General features: G+C 44.3%; 1 protein-coding gene across 9 annotated transcripts in view; it reads left to right on the plus strand.

The window, feature by feature from the left end:
* dgkh (diacylglycerol kinase, eta) overlaps positions 1-17,711 on the plus strand; it is a 640,503-nt gene that overhangs the window by 491,237 nt on the left and 131,555 nt on the right. For all 9 annotated transcript variants that reach the window (XR_010975789.1, XR_010975788.1, XR_010975790.1 and 6 more), the window contains 2 exons: positions 3,963-4,070; positions 5,809-5,922. Coding sequence is in view for 6 of the 9 variants with exons in the window: in XM_068040243.1 (XP_067896344.1) it covers positions 3,963-4,070; positions 5,809-5,922 (222 nt within the window). In the remaining 3 variants the exon portion in view is untranslated. The remainder of the gene's footprint in view (positions 1-3,962; positions 4,071-5,808; positions 5,923-17,711) is intronic.

Below are 17,711 nucleotides of genomic sequence, written 5' to 3' on the forward strand. Positions count from 1 at the left end.
CGAAAATGATCCACCCAGTCTAATCCCACCTTCCAGCATTTGGTCCGTAGCCCTGCAGATTATGGCACTTGAGGGGCATTTCCAGACTCCTTTTGAATGAGTTGAGGGTCTCTGCCTCAACTACCCTTTCGGACTGTGAGTTCCAGACCCCCACCACCCTCTGGCTGGAAAATGTTTTCCTCATCTCCCCTTAATCTTTCTCACAATCATTTTAAATCTACGCCCCCTAGTCACTGACCTTTCTGCTAAGGTAAATAGGCCCTTCACCTCCACTGTATCCAGGTCCCTCAAAATGTTGTACATTTCAACCAGATCTCCCCTCAGCCTTCTCTGTTCCAAGGAGAACAACCACAGCCTATCCAATCTTTCTTCATAGCTGCATTTTTCCAGTCCTGGCAACATCCTCGTAAATCTCCTCTGTACCCTCTCCTAGTGCAATTACATCCTTTCTGAAATGAGGTGAACAGAATTGCACGCAGTACTCAAGTTGTGGCCTAACCAATGAGTTATACAGTTTCAGCATAACCTCCCTGCTCTTTTATTCTATACCTCGGCTAATAAAGGAAAGAATTCTTAACCACCTTATTGACCTGATCTCATCAACATCCTGGGGGTTACCATTGACCAGAAACTTAACTGGACCAGCCATATAAATAGTGTGGCTACGAGAGCAGGTCAGAGGCTGGGAATTCTATAGCGAATAAATAATTTCTTGACTCCCCAAAGCCTGTCCACCATTGACAAGCCACAAATTAGGATTGTGATGGAATACTCTCCACTTGACTGGATGAGTGTGGCTCCAGCACACTCAAGAAGTTCAACACCATCCAAGACAAAGCAGTCCACTTGATCGGCACCACATCAATGTCCTTAAATATTCACTCCCTCCACCATTGGCACATAGTGGCAACAGTGTATACCATCTACAAGATGCACTGCAGCAACTCATCAAGGTTCATTTCGCAGCAGCTTCCAAATCCGTGACTGCTACCACCTAGAAGGACAAGGGCAGCAGATGCATGGGAACACCACCACCTGCACATTCCCCTCTAAGCCATAGACCATCCTGACTTGGAACTATATAGTCGTTCCTTTACTGTCACTGGGTCAAAATCCTTGAATCTCCCTCCCTAACAGCACTACATGGACTGCAGAAGTTCAAGAAGACAGCTCACCACCACCTTCTCGAGGGCAATTAAGGATGCTCACCTTGGCAGCGATGCTTACATCCCACGAACAAATTAAAAATAAGTCCTTTCCATTTGCAAGACTTGGGTCCAAATCAACAAATTCAAGTGGGGCTATATCATGACTTTAAAGTCATAATAAATTTAAAATATTGATGATGTTAATGTACGACTATCAGAAATAGCGCTGGTCAGATCTGGCACTAGGCACTGGAGGCAGATACCTAGTATTGAAGGGTTGGTCTATGTAAGTTCATTGAATGTTCATTCACAACCTTCTGTCTGGACTGCTGACTTGGGTGCTAATATGATGGTATGTAGAGGAGATGTGCATTCAGTAAATGAGAGCAAATGAGAGTGTAACTGAATATTATGTTGCTGGCCTACTAAACCTCAACTATTTAAAAGAAGTATTCCTACATTGAAATCATCTCAGCCTCAAGAACACTACAGTCCCCTTCCTATCTGTCTGTCTATCTCTATAAATATCTATAAAATTGTGTGTATTTGTCTTTCTTTCTCCAGCCATATTGAGTCCTAATCCAAAGTTTGAAATGATTTTGTAAATATAGATTGACATATAACCTGTGACTCCAGTCAATACTTTCTTAAATTGAAGAGAAAATTCTAAAGGTGAAATGCTTTGTTCCCTGGAACTCCTGTGCTACTGTGTCTTTAGCAAGCATTTTGAAAGCTGGCATTGAAATGGACTTGTTGACCATATTTTTGTATCATTTCTGTTAACAGTATTATACTGGTATCCAGCAGAGAAAGAGGCCATTCGGCCCGAGTGCATTGGCAGAGCTGTCCAATTCGTCCCAATTTCTGCTCTTTCCTTTTTGAAAGTTACTATTGAATTTGCTTCCATCATCCTTTCAGGAAGTGCATTCCAAACCATAACAACTTGCTATGTAAAATATAATTCTCCTCATCTAACCCTCAGGTTCTTTTACCAATCATCTTATATATCTGCTGCCTGGTTCCCGACCATTCAGCCACTGGAAACAGCTTTACCTTTTTTACTTTATCAAAACCGTTCATTATTTTGAGTATTCTCAAATTTCCTCTTAACCTTCTGTGCTGTAAGGAGGACAACCCCAGCTTCTCCAGTCTGTCCACATAACTGAAGCTCCTCTTCTCTGGTACCATTTAAATAAATCTCTTCTGCACCCTCTCTAAAGCCTTGACATCCTTCCAAAAGTGTGGTTCCCAGAATTGAATACAATACTCTAACTGACGCCTAACCAGTGTTTTGTAAAAGTAGGTTATGACTTCCTCACTTTTGTACTGTATGGGATGGATTTTACCTTAGGTGGATGGTAATTCGCCACCGACATGAAAGATGGTGGTGAACCCGCTTCCGCCCAACCTGGGGATCTGTCCCGTATTTTACGGGTCCCCGGGCTTTAATTATCCCGAGGCAGGACTTCCACCTGCTTGAGGGAGGAGGTCCTGCCTCATTGACCTGCAGGCCAATCAGCGGGCCTGCAGCTCTTCGTCCCAGCAGCGCCACTGGGAGCAGTGGCCACTGCTGGGACTGCAACCCAACCAACGCTATGGACCCTAGACTCTGGGTAAGTCGGGCATGCCTCACCAGGGGGATCGGTCGTGTCCTGGTGAGGCTAGGGTGGTCGTTTGGGGGGAGGCGAGGGCAGCCCTCAATCGGACACCCTGGGCGGCCTTTCACGTCCCCAGTACACCCGCTTGCCACGGATAAAATACCCGTGGGGGTGGGCGAGGGCCCTTAAGTGGCTGTTAAGTGGCCTTGATTAGCCTTGGGCAGGTGGGCCATTTCCCCTCCACGCCTGACCGCCGTAAAGTCAACCGGAGGCGGGAGTGGGGCGGGTAGGCCTCCCGGAGCCTCCCGCTCAATTTTACGTCTCCCCCCACGCCACCAACTGACCCGCCTGGGCAGCATAAAATTCAGCCCTATGCCTCCATTAATAAAGTCAAGGATTTCATATGATTTTTTTTTTAAGCAGATTTCTCAACTTGTTCTGCCACCTTCAAAGATTTGTGTACGTACACTCCCAGGTCTCTTGGTTCTTTTACTCATTTAAAATCAAACCATTTTGTTCATATTGCCTCTCCTCATTCTTCCTAACAAAATGTATAATTTCCCACCACTCTGCTTTAAATTTTATCTATTATATACCTGACCATTTCATTATTTTGATTATATCCTCTTAAGTCTGTGACTGTTTTTATTCTTTCATGGGATGTGGGTGTTGCTGGCAAGGCCAGCATTTGTTGCCCATCCCCAATTGCCCTTGACAACTGAGTGGCTTGCTAGGCCATTTCAGAAGGCAGCCACATTGCTGTGGGTCTAGAGTCACATGTAGGCCAGACCAGGTAAGGACAGCAGATTTCCTTCCCTAAAGGACATTAGTGAACCAGATTGTTTTTTATGACATAGCTTTCAATTCCAGATTTTTATTAATTAATGAAATTTATCAATTGAATTTAAATTCCACTAGTTGCCATGGTGGGAATTTGAGCCCATGTCGCCAGGGCATCAGCCTGGGCCATGGATTACTAGTTCAGTGACATTACCACTATGCCACCGTCTCCCCATATCTCTATCCTCCACATTGTTTACTACATTTTTTATATTTTAAGAGAGAGGCATAAGCAATGCATTTTTACTTTACCTTTTTTACTTTATCAAAGTAAAGTCTTATCTCCCACAACTGCAATTTGAATGGAATGGATATGCATTATTTAACTGCTGAAATAGAGGTGTGCTTTTTTCATGCAGTTTATTTTGTGTTACAGTGCGATGGACAATACATTCCCCTACCCAGTCTCCAGGGTATTGCTGTATTAAACATTCCCAGCTATGCCGGAGGAACTAACTTTTGGGGCGGGACGAAAGAGGACGATGTAAGTTGCATGAGGAAGATATGGATCCTTCTGTCTATTACAAAATTACAAAACAATTGATGCTTGAGCTCGAGGCTTTCCTACTCTCCTCATTTGGTGCTAAAGCAGCTGCACCCAGCACTGGTTGGAAAATTGCCAAAATGCTTCAGGAACTGCAGAATTCAGGCATTGAATACACTAATATTATTGTTTAGGAGCTGTTGCCATAGTTGTAAACTCTTCTAGTGAATTCTGGGATTGTACTATAGTTTGTATTAAGTCTGGAAAATTGCACAAGTGGAGGCACTTCCTAAACAATGTCATAGCCAGTCAGGTTTCCAAAGTACCATATTGTGCTTGCCTGAACACTTAGAAATGTATCCTGTCCTTCGCTTGCATGCCATCTCTTGCTATTGCCAATTGCTTTGTTAATAAATGTTCTTATGCAGGATATATAAATTTATTTTAAAAGATACTGTAATAACAGTGCATAGAGAGAAACCATAACATCTGAGACAGTTGGATAACCATATTAACATCTGGCTCAAGTACTATTTCTCTCTCTCTATCACATCTATCTGTCAATCATATCTTGCAGATTTCAATTTTCTCCAGTCACATGCCACCAAATAATATCTACCCAACTGCATTGCAACAAAAAAACACCTGCCAACTTATAACATTGAAATTAAAATTTCTGTTCTCTGGTAAGTGTGAAGGTCCCCCTCTCCAGGTTCCTGTCACTTTGTACAGTGGAAAGAGCTGGATTAGCCTCATCCCTTGCCTCCCCCATTTGATCCCACCCTCCCTTACTCTTTCTGAACTCTGCTTTCTTGGCTGCAACTTCCCTAGCTCCCTGACCGTTGCTACTGTCCAACTTGAGCACTAGGGATCAACTGGCAAGCTCACTGAGACTACATTCCCAGCTCCTTGCCAGTTCTGGAGCTGCCTCAATGTTGTTTCTAGATGTTGAGCAGAACCAGCTGACTCATGAGAGATTAGCCTGGAATAAAGACCTGGGAGCCAATAAGTCTTTGCACCATTTATCTTGACTTACTTTCTTCCCTCTCTGTCTTGCACTGTCCAGGTCCTTCCCAGCCCTGAGTCCAAGAAACCATCATTTAAGTGTTGTTGGCATCAGAGTCAGAGCCGCTTTGAAAATGGAAAAACTTGACCTCAGGCCCCAGACTACCCGTGGATGATCTTGTCAAATAATTCAGCTTTAATTATCCCTAACCCCATTCTGATTGTGCTATTAAAATTTTAATCATAACTTTCAAAACTGTTGTTGCTTTTGCTTTTAAGTTTATTGCTCGCAGTTTGAAATCTTAGTTGTTTGGCAGGAAAGCTGTTAAGGCTAGAATTTTATGTTGGTGATCATAAACAGATGAACACTTAAAGCAAATGTGAAATGGAAGAATGTTGTTTGTTCGCCCATTAACATTGCCACCAGTAATGTCTATCCTTTAATATCTGTGAACATGTGTAAGGGGTAGTTTTATGACTTTGCTCGCCCAATCAGAGCTTAATTTAAATTGATGAGAAATGTCTTGGGCTGCAAACCGGGCACTTCAAGATCACATTCCTGATGTGTGCTGCTGTGATAGGAGAGCAAATTTGTAAAGTTACCCCTTACGATTCCTTTCAAAGGGAATGCCTGCTCCATCAGACCGGTAAAGGGTTCAAGCTGCAAGTGCAATATATTTTGTCATGCAACTATTCTGTCCTTCCCAGAGTCATGAATTTTTTATCTTTTTAGATCTTTGGTGCACCCTCATTTGATGACAAGATCTTGGAAGTGGTGGCTGTATTTGGAAGCATGCAAATGGCAGTATCAAGAGTCATCAAGCTGCAGCATCACAGAATAGCCCAGGTGGGTATGTTGCTCTTAAGGTGCTTTGATATTTGAAAATAATTGTTATCATTTAATATAAAATAAAAACAAATGCTGGAATCACTCAGCAGGTCTGGCAGCATCTGTGGAAAGAGAAGCAGAGTTAACGTTTCGGGTCAGTGACCCTTCATCGGACCCTTCCGATGAAGGGTCACTGACCCGAAACGTTAACTCTGCTTCTCTTTCCACAGATGCTGCCAGACCTGCTGAGTGATTCCAGCATGTCTTGTTTTTATTTTAGATTTCCAGCATCCGCAGTATTTTGCTTTTATTTTGTTGTCATTTAATGCTTTGCTTACTGTTCTATTGGATGAAAGCTGTTTAAAGGTTTTGAACCCTTTCATAGAGCTTTATGGAAACATGGCCTTCGCTTTAAGTCCTCACTGGATCTTTCTCATCTTGCATCTCAGCTCTTCTTTTCCCCTCGTCAGCATTAGTCTGTTTTTCCAGTATTTTGTTCAAGTTTTTTTTTGTGAAAATATTTCACTGTCCAGCATAATCAGCTGTCTGAATTTAGATTTCATTTTTTGCATTCAATTCTTGTGTTGTTAACTATCTCCGCTGAAATGATTCTTTATCAGCCACGATCATTCCTGGGACACAGAGGAGACTTGTACATCCTGTCAGCAGTGGAATTTCTGACCAGTGTTGACATTGCCTCTGACTGTCACAGAACTTCCTGAAGAGCACAGCCTGTGAGAAACTGTCTAGCAGGGCTCCGTGTGGTTGTGTAAAGCCCTATTCCCAGATGAAGCATTAACCTTACCTAATAATACATGCATCACTGACACTCCATTTCTTAAGCAGAGCAAGAGCTCAAGTTCATACAACAACAACTTGCAGTTATATGGCACCTTTAATGCAGCAAGAGGTCCCAAGGTGCTTAACAGGAGCGTTATCAAACAGAATTTGACAACGAACTACATTAGGACAGGTGACCAAAAGCTTGATCTAGGCGCTGGGTTTCAAGGAGCGTCATGAAGAAGGAGAGAGGCGTAGAGAAACGGGGAGGTTTAGGGAGTGAATTCCAAAGCTTTGGGCCTAGGCATCTGAAGGCACAGCCACCAGTGGTGGAGCAGTGAAAATTGGGATGCTCAAGAAAGGAGAATTGAAGTGCAGAGATCTTGGAGGGTTGTAGGGCTGTAGAAGTTTACAGACATAGGGAGGGATGAGGCCATGGAGGGATTTGAAAACAAGGCTGCGAATTTTAAGATTGAGGTGTCAAGAGTCAGGGTGGGTCAGCAAGTAGTAATGGATGAACGGGACTTGGTACAAGTTAGAATACGGGCAGCAGAGTTTTGGATGGGTTCAACTTTACATGGGGTGCAATGTGGGAGGCCAGTCAGAAGGGCATTGGAACAATTGGGTCTAGGGGTAACAAAGGCATGGATGAGGGTTTCAGCAACAAATGAGCTGAGGCAGGGGCAGAGTTGGGTGATATGGAGTTAAACCTCGGCAGATACAGGTTGAAAGCAACAGCACTTTCCTGGGTGACCTTGTGGCCTCGGTTAGCGAGAAGGTCTTGGAGTTCTTTATGACTTCCACAAGCTCCTCCCCTGCATCAATGGTGTTAAGTTAGTTGAGGATATCAATGTCAGGTTCACCATCCTTTAATAAGTACCTTGACTGTGGATGAGATTTCTATATGATTCCCAGAGTCCTCCCATCCTTTTTTTCCCCTCTAGGATTTGTATAATTTGTTTCCTTTCTGTTTAATTCCCATATTATTTGACTTGTTTATCTATTTTGGACACTGCTTATTTAATTTACTCTTATTTTTCTTCATTTTCCCTAAACTGAGGTATCTTCAGCAATATAGCCCAGTTTGTTTCTTTCAGTTCATCCTTTATTGCTTTGACTTTTGCCTGATCCGTACTAGAGCATCATAAATTTGATTGACAGATTGATCTTAAATTTAAGCTGAATTTCTCTGGTCACTTAAGTGCATTGAAGTCGTAAATATGTTCCCCTTGAGAACACTTACAATGCTGTTGCAGACATTAATCAGTTTATCCCCATTAAGCTTAGCAGTCTCTCGACATCCCACTCCTTATGATTTCATGGTTGTTGCCTGGAGTTCAATCACCTAGAAGAGGTTCTGAAAGCTAATATAAGAGAGCTGGTCCACTATTGCAAAAGATGGAGACTTAAGCCAAATGCTAAGAAGACAGTATCCAGTTGTTTCCATCTAAAGCACACATAGGCCAACAAACAGCTCAACATCTTCTTGAATGGACACTACTCAAAGCCTTTGTATCTGAATGTACCTTGATTTGCGAGGAACACCTTATCAAGAGCTTGCTGCATATAAAGACAAGATACAACTTAATCAGCAAACTAGCTGGTTTAATCTGCAGAGCCAGTGTGCAGACCATAGGAAACTCTTGAGTTTGCTGTCCATTATTCAGTCGCAGATTCTTGCTCCCAAGTGCGGCTCAGCTCTTCTCACACGATGAAACCAGTAGTAATAAGTATTATGGGACCAACCAACTCAGCCTGAATAATAGTCCTGTCCAACATTGCCTTTTTGACATCAGGCAACAGGCCACTTTGTCAAAACTGCTCCTTAAGGTGAAAGATGTGCCACATCTATGCTAGGTTAAAGAGGAGTTGAATCCACAGAGCCACCTTCTACGCTCAAGGCTCCCTGGTTAGACAATTCTTCTCATGTCCGGATGTCACCTCGAGATAGTGTACTAGCTTTAAACAGAACCAATGCCCATTTAGTGACAGGTTCCACAGTCCAGCTCCTGGTTTTGAGCTTCCACATCAGCTGTGTTAAAACTTACATGCTTCAGTTGTACGGCAAATAACTATGGGGTAAGTTTAACTGTCGGTGATGGTGTAAAATGGGTAATATCAGATAGCCGTCCATTATACAGTCTGCTGACTTTCCTTTCCATTGAAGACAATGTGTAGAATTTACAGCACAGAATCAGGCCATTTGGTCCAACTGGTTTATGCGGTTTATGCTCCACATAAGCCTCCTCCCACCCTTCTTTATTTTTACGACATCTGCATAACCTTCTATTCCTGTCTCCCTCGTATACGTATCTAGCTTCCCTGTAAATGCATCTGTGCTATTGGCTTTAACTACTACTTTTGGTAGCATGTTCCATCTTCTAACCACTCTCTGGATACTTTGTCCACTAATACAACGTATCCCTACCCCTTCACACTTCCCCTTCCTCATTTTACTCCCTTCCCTTCTGATTTGTTTTTACCTTTTCTTTTTCTTGCATTCCTTGCCCCTCTTCTGTCCTTTCTGCTTCCTTGTCTTATTTTTCCCTCCAGTCAGTATTGTTTCTCCTCATGGTTCGGGAACTGTTTTTTTAGATTGGAAAATCATGCATATCCACTATTTAAGAAAGGTGAGTAAGGGAAACCAGGAAATTATATATACTTCAGTTAGCCAAACGTTTGTTGTTGGGATTAGAGTCTATAATTAAGGGTAGTTTTATGGCCACATGGTCTGACATGAATGGTTCCCACTGTTCAACTCCTCACCTGACCGCAGCGAGTGTATTTGTATTAGAGTTTAGCCCCTTGGTGTTTTATTTCTCAAATAAACAGATGGCAACAGGTTTTCTTGTAGGTTTTAAAAACAGGAAGTCAATTGTTTATTGGTTAATATGCCTTATCCCAAAATTGTCGTAACGGCATCCACTCACACATTCACGCACACGCACACGCACACGCACACGCACACGCACACACACACACGAAACAGAGAAGGGAAAAAAGGTGGTTTTCGGTGGGGGAGAAGGTTACAATAAACCTGTTCAATTCTCTTCACAATCAAGTTCTAGATGGATGCAGGCCTGAGATGATTGTAGATTTCTCTCTTGAGTGAAAGTTCTGTTGAAGATGGTGGGTTGCTTCTAACTATGAATGCATATGCTGACATCACTGAGAAATGACATCCTCAACTGTCATTAGCCGCTTCCATTCCCCCTAACAGTAAACCACTCCCGCCCGCCATCTTGCCTCAATCGGCGCTTTCAATTTCCCGCTCCCAACTACTCGCTGCTCCAACGCGCCTTGCACCTCCCTCCCCCGCTGCTTCGCCGAGTGGCGAGGGGAGGAGGCGGGTATGAGCAGAGGGTCGCCAGAGGGAGCAGGGTACTGTTGGGGGGTGGGATGGAGACGGTGATCACAGCCATTGAGGGGGTTTGTGTTTAATTAAGTTTTGTGTCAAATTGAGCAGCATCATCTTTATTACTGGCAGCTGCCTGAGACATCAGACATCAGAGACAGTGACATTTCAGTTGATGAGACTGCATTTACAAACACACCTCTCACCTCCTGGTAGGAGACACTCTCTTCTCTTCCCCATGGTGAATGCACAAAGGCCCAGGTTGTGGCTACTTCACACCTCCCTTGTTTTAGAAGAAGACATTTAATTCCGGAATGTTTTTAGGATATGTGTAAGATGGGTTTCATTAACACCTTTTGGCTTTGAAGATTTGTCCTTTGTCTTTGTCAGACTGTTTGAATATACAAAAGGCCAATCCCCTTCCTTCGGAGGCCATTTTGGACCATTGTTCACATTTTAAAATAAAGGTTCATTTTTTAAAGACCAATTACATTTTTCGTGACTCTTCAGAGTTAGTCCATGATTGTAGTCTCATCACATTTCCGGTGTACAAGACAAAGTGACTGAACACCTTGAAAATTTTCAGCTGATCGGAGAGATCCAGCGTGGATTTGTAAAGGGTAGGTCATGCTTGACGATCCTCATTGAATTTTTTGAAGAGGTGATTAAAGTAATGGACAGGGGAATGTCTTTGGGTGTTATTTATATGGACTTCCAGAAGGTATTTGATAAAGTCCCTCATAAGAGACTATTGGCTGAATTTGAAGCTCATGGAATTGAAGGCAAATTCTTGACCATATTAGGAAATTGGCTGAGTGGCAAGAGACAGAGAGTCAGGATAATGGGCAGGATGTGACCAGTGGTATCTCATAAGGATCTGTGTTATGGCATGAACTATTTTTTTTATTAATGACTTAGATAATGAGATAGAAGCCACATAACCAAATGTGCCAGTGACGTAAAGGTTGTGGATAGAAACAAACAATTACAAAGAGATATTAATAGATTAAGTGAATAGGAAAAACTGTGGCAAATGAATTTCAATGTAGGCAAATGTTAGATCATCCAGTTTAGACCTAAAAAGGATAGAACAGGGTACTTTTTAAACGTTGAAAAGCTAGAAACAGTGGAGGGTCAAAGAGACTTCGGGGTCCAGGGACATAGATCATTAAAATGTCTTTAACAGGTACAGAAAATAACCAAAAAGGCTGATGGAATGCTGGTATTTATATCTTCTTCTTTGGCCTCCTTGTCTCGAGAGACAATGGGTAAGCGCCTGGAGGTGGTCAGTGGTTTGTGGAGCAGCGCCTGGAGTGGCTATAAAGGCCAATTCTAGAGTGACAGACTCTTCCACAGGTGCTGCAGAAGAAATTGTTTGTCGGGGCTGTTACACAGTTGGCTCTCCCCTTGCGCTTCTGTCTTTTTTCCTGCCAACTGCTAAGTCTCTTCGACTCGCCACACTTTAGCCCCGCCTTTATGGCTGCCCACCAGCTCTGGCGATCGCTGGCAACTGACTCCCACGACTTGTGATCAATGTCACAGGACTTCATGTTGCGTTTGCAGACGTCTTTAAAGCGGAGACATGGACGGCCGGTGGGTCTGATACCAGTGGCGAGCTCGCTGTACAAAGTGTCTTTGGGGATCCTGCCATCTTCCATGCGGCTCACATGGCCAAGCCATCTCAAGCGCCGCTGACTCAGTAGTGTGCATAAGATGGGGATGTTGGCCGCCTCGAGGACTTCTGTGTTGGAGGTACGATCCTGCCACCTGATGCCAAGGATTCTCCAGAGGCAGCGAAGATGGAATGAATTGAGACGTCGCTCTTGGCTGACATACGTTGTCCAGGCCTCGCTGCCATAGAGCAAGTTACTGAGGACACAGGCTTGATACACTCGGACTTTTGTGTTCTGTGTCAGTGTGCCATTTTCCCACACTCTGTTGGCCAGTCTGGACATAGCAGTGGAAGCCTTTCCCATGCGCTTGTTGATTTCAGCATCAAGAGACAGGTTACTGGTGATAGTTGAGCCTAGGTAGGTGAACTCTTGAACCACTTCCAGAGCGTGGTCGCCAATATTGATGGATGGAGCATTTCTGATGTACTGTCCCATGATGTTCGTTTTCTTGAGGCTGATGGTTAGGCCAAATTCGTTGCAGGCAGCCGCAAACCTGTCGATGAGACTCTGCAGACACTCTTCAGTGTGAGATTAGAATTAGAATTAGAACATTACAGCGCAGTACAGGCCCTTCGGCCCTCGATGTTGTGCCGACCTGTGAAACCATCTAACCTACACTATTCCATTTTCATCCATATGTCTATCCAATGACCACTTAAATGCCCTTAAAGTTGGCGAGTCTACTACTGTTGCAGGCAGGGCGTTCCACGCCCCTACTACTCTCTGAGTAAAGAAACTACCTCTGACATCTGTCCTATATCTATCACCCCTCAATTTAAAGCTATGTCCCCTCGTGTTTGCCATCACCATCCGAGGAAAAAGACTCTCACTATCCACCCTATCTAACCCTCTGATTATCTTATATGTCTCTATTAAGTCACCTCTCCTCCTCCTTCTCTCCAATGAAAACAACCTCAAGTCCCTCAGCCTTTCCTCGTAAGACCTTCCCTCCATACCAGGCAACATCCTAGTAAATCTCCTCTGCACCCTTTCCATAGCTTCCACATCCTTCCTATAATGCGGTGACCAGAACTGCACGCAATACTCCAGGTGCGGTCTCACCAGAGTTTTGTACAGCTGCAGCATGACCTCGTGGCTCCGAAACTCGATCCCCCTACTAATAAAAGCTAACACACCATATGCCTTCTTAACAGCCCTATTAACCTGGGTAGCAACTTTCAGGGATTTATGCACCTGGACACCAAGATCTCTCTGTTCATCTACACTACCAAGAATCTTCCCATTAGCCCAGTACTCTGCATTCCTGTTACTCCTTCCAAAGTGAATCACCTCACACTTTTCCGCATTAAACTCCATTTGCCATCTCTCAGCCCAGCTCTGCAGCCTATCTATGTCCCTCTGTACCCTACAACATCCTTCGGCACTATCCACAACTCCACCGACCTTAGTGTCATCCGCAAATTTACTAACCCACCCTTCTACACCCTCTTCCAGGTCATTTATAAAAATGACAAACAGCAGTGGCCCCAAAACAGATCCTTGCGGTACACCACTAGTAACTAAACTCCAGGATGAACATTTGCCATCAACCACCACCCTCTGTCTTCTTTCAGCTAGCCAATTTCTGATCCAAAGCTCTAAATCACCTTCAACCCCATACTTCCGTATTTTCTGCAATAGCCTACCATGGGGAACCTTATCAAACGCCTTACTGAAATCCATATAAACCACATCCACTGCTTTACCCTCATCCACCTGTTTGGTCACCTTCTCGAAAAACTCAATAAGGTTTGTGAGGCACGACCTACCCGTCACAAAACCGTGCTGACTATCGCTAATGAACTTATTCTTCTCAAGATGATTATACATCCTGTCTCTTATAACCTTTTCCAACATTTTACCCACAACCGAAGTAAGGCTCACAGGTCTATAATTACCAGGGCTGTCTCTACTCCCCTTCTTGAACAAGGGGACAACATTTGCTATCCTCCAGTCTTCCGGCACTATTCCTGTCGACAATGACGACATAAAGATCAAGGACAAAGGCTCTGCAATCTCCTCCCTAGCTTCCCAGAGAATCCTAGGATAAATCCCATCTGGCCCAGGGGACTTATCTATTTTCACACTTTCCAAAATTGATAACACCTCCTCCTTGTGAACCTCACAAGATGTTAAAGCAGCATCGTCAGCAAAGAGGAGTTCCCTAATGAGGACTTTCCGTACTTTGGTCTTCGCTCTTAGACGGGCAAGGTTGAACAACCTGCCCCCTGATCTTGTGTGGAGGAAAATTCCTTCTTCTGAAGACTTGAACGCATGTGAGAGCAGCAGGGAGAAGAAGATCCCAAACAGTGTGGGTGCGAGAACACAGCCCTGTTTCATGCCACTCAGGATAGGAAAGGGGTCTGATGAGGTGCCGCTATGCTGAATTGTGCCTTTCATATTGTCATGGAATGAGGTGATGATACTTAGTAGCTTTGGTGGACATCCGATCTTTTCTAGTAGTCTGAAGAGACCACGTCTGCTGAAGAGGTCAAAGGCTTTGGTGAGATCAATGAAAGCAACGTAGAGGGGCATCTGTTGTTCGCGGCATTTCTCCTGTATCTGACGAAGGGAGAACAGCATGTCAATGGTCGATCTCTCTGCTCGAAAGCCACACTGTGCCTCGGTATACGCGCTCGGCCAGCTTCTGGAGCCTGTTTAAAGCGACTCGAGCAAAGACTTTCCCCACTATGCTGAGCAGGGAGATTCCACGGTAGTTGTTGCAGTCACCGCGGTCACCTTTGTTTTTATAGAGTGTGTTGATATTGGCATCGCGCATGTCCTGAGGTATTGCTCCCTCGTCCCAGCACAGGCAAAGCAGTTCATGGAGTGCTGAGAGTATAGCAGGCTTGGCACTCTTGATTATTTCAGGGGTAATGCTGTCCTTCCCAGGGGCTTTTCCGCTGGCTAGGGAATCAGTGGCATCACTGAGTTCCGATTTTGTTGGCTGTACGTCCAGCTCATCCATGACTGGTAGAGGCTGGGCTGCATTGAGGGCAGTCTCAGTAACAACATTCTCCCTGGAGTACAGTTCTAGGTAGTGCTCAACCCAGCGGTCCATTTGCTTGCGTTGGTCAGTGATTGTGTCCCCGGCTTTAGATTTGGGGGGGGCGATCTTCTTGATGGTTGGCCTAAAAGCTCTCTTAATGCCATCATACATTCCTCTGATGTTTCCGGTGTCTGAGGCCAGCTGAATATGACTGCATAGGTGTTGCCGGTAGTCATTTGTGCAGCGCCTGGCTGTTCTTTGTGCAGTGCTTCTGGCTGCTTTAAGTGTTACGGATGTTAACTCGCTGGGGGCTTTCTTGTAATTCAACAGTGCAATGCGCTTCGCGGCTATGACAGATTCCAGCTCTTCAAAGTGAGATTGAAACCAGTCTGCATTTCTCTTCACACGTTTGCCATAGGTGGTCATTGCTGAGTCATAGATGGCGTCTCTGATGTGGGCCCACTTGGTCTCAGCCTCCCCTGTACGAGTGTTTTGAAGGGCTTTTACAAGTGAATTTAGAAATTTTTGTAATAGCTGTGGATAAGAAATTCTGCTCGTGTTGATGTGCGGGTGGCCCTTCAGCTTGGAGTGATGCAGCTTCTTTGGTTTGAGTCTAACCTTGCTGCACACCAGGGAGTGGTCAGTGTCGCAGTCCGCACTGTGGAAGCTGCGTGTGACTTGAACACTGTTTAAGAAGGCTCGCCTTGTGACGATGAGGTCCAGCTGGTGCCAACGATGTGATCTTGGGTGCCTTCATGAAACCTGGTGACAGGGTTTAGTGTGAAAGAACGAGTTGGTGATGCAGAGGTTATGATAGGTACACAACTCAAGCAGTCTCTGTCCATTCTCATTCATCCTTCCAACACCATAGCGTCCAAGGCAGGAGGGCCATGAGTCATGGTCGGCCCCAACCCTGGCATTAAAGTCCCCCAGCAAGAACAGGTGTTCGGTGTGGGGGATGCTACTAATGATATTTATATCTAGAGGGTTAGAATACAAGCAGATAGAAGTCAAGCTTCAGCTGTACAAAACCCTGGTTAGACCACAGCTGGAGTGCTGTCAACAGTTCTGGGCACCACACCTTAGGAAGAATATATTGGCCTTGGAGGGAGTGCAGTGTAGATTTACCAGAATGATGTCTGGACTCCAAGGGTTAAATTAGAAGGAGAGATTACACAAACTAGGGTTGTATTCCCTGGAATTTAGATGGTTACAGGATGATTTGATCAAAGTTTTCAAGATATTACGGGGAACAGATGGGGTAGCTCGAGAAAAACAATTTCTGCTGGTTGTGAAGTCTAGAGCTAGGGGATATAGTCGAAAAATTAGAGACAACCTTTCAGGATTGCAATTAGGAAACATTTCTACACGCAAAGGGTGGTCGAAGTTTGGATCTCTCTTCTGCAAAAAGCAATTGATGCCAGATCAATTGTTATGTCTGTGATTTATAGATTTTTGTTCGCCAAAGGTATTAAGAGATATGGGGCAACCGGGTATATGGAGTTAGGTTGCAGATCAGCCATGATCTCACTAAATGGTGGACAGGCTCGAGGGGCTAAATGGCCTCCTCCTGATCCTATGTTCTTATGTTACTTTTTCATCAAGGACATTGGTCCCAACCTTGTTCAGTGAATTGTATCCATCCATAGCAGGCTCTCCCAGCCAGAATCATTTCACTACCCAAGGAATCTGAACCCTTTCCTCCTCGCCAGCTTTGCATTTAATCGCATTATTTCATTCCTTTACTGATGAGCACATTACACTGGGAGGAATATTCAGATTACTTCCTGCAAGGTTCTGCTCTTCAATCCCTCCTAATCACTGAACTCCCCAATGCTCTTCCTGTGCCATTAACATGAACCACAAGGTACATAGAATCTGCAGTGCAAAAGCAGCCATTTGACTCAACTGGGCTGTGCCAGCATTTGTGCTACACATGAGCTTCCTTCCAGCCCTCTTCATCTAGCTTCTAGTTGTTCCCCATCCCTCTCTAAAGACTTTAGCTCCTGCTAATGATATCCCTTACCCGAGTACCTGGGAGGCAATACACTGTTTGTGACCCTAGGTTGTGACTACAAATGTGCCCATCTATTACACAGATAGCAGAATCACTAATCCTGCTGCATTTCTCCAGTTCTCATCCCTCTCTCCACCCTTGGCAGCCACTTGCTCCATGGTTTTGCTCATGGTTACTATTGTCATTATTACCATTCTCAATTTCAGTACTTAACATCTTTCCAATTTAACCCTCTCAGCACTTCTTCGTACTTGCTCTTCGTCAGTGGATGATCACCCACTTCTCTTCCTTACCCCCCTGTGCCTGCAGAGTGATAGCATTCTGGATTGTGTATTCCAAGGACCTTTCAGTCTCCTAAATGTGCCTCAGTGTCATCAGCTACTCCTCAGGCTCAGAAGCCTTGAACTTAAGCACAAATAATCACTAGGGGGTCATCTCAGACACACACATCAGCCAGGACCTCCCACATCATATAGGTACACGCATATTGCAGGCTTCAGTGCCCACATTGAACTAAACTGTTTTTTTCTGATGAAAGGTCACAGACCTGAAACGTTAACTCTGCTTCTCTCTCCACAGATGCTGCCAGACCTGCTGAGTATTTTCAGTACTTGCTGTTCTTATTTCAGATTTCCAGCATCTGCAGTATTTGATTTTATTTTTTGTTTTCTTTTGAAAGTTTCATCAATCACATCATAGTGCTCATTTTTCCCCTCACTTTCTCTTGCTTTTCTTAACTCCTCAAGTGTAATTTTGGGCTATCTGTACCTCAAAGTTGAGCTTCCTCTAACCATAGAATCATAGAATAGTACAGCACAGAGAGATGCCATTCACTCCATCAAGTCTGTGCTGAACCTTTTGTAGAGTAATCTAGTTAGTCGCACTACCCGGCTCTTTCCCATATCACAACAGTTCTCTCCTTCAAGTATTTAAGGATGAACCCATGCTGTATCTAAGCTCTACACCTTCCTGGCCTTTTTGTATACCACTATC

The sequence above is a fragment of the Heterodontus francisci genome, chromosome 10, assembly GCF_036365525.1.
Source record: "Heterodontus francisci isolate sHetFra1 chromosome 10, sHetFra1.hap1, whole genome shotgun sequence".
NCBI classification, from domain to species: Eukaryota; Metazoa; Chordata; class Chondrichthyes; order Heterodontiformes; family Heterodontidae; genus Heterodontus; species Heterodontus francisci.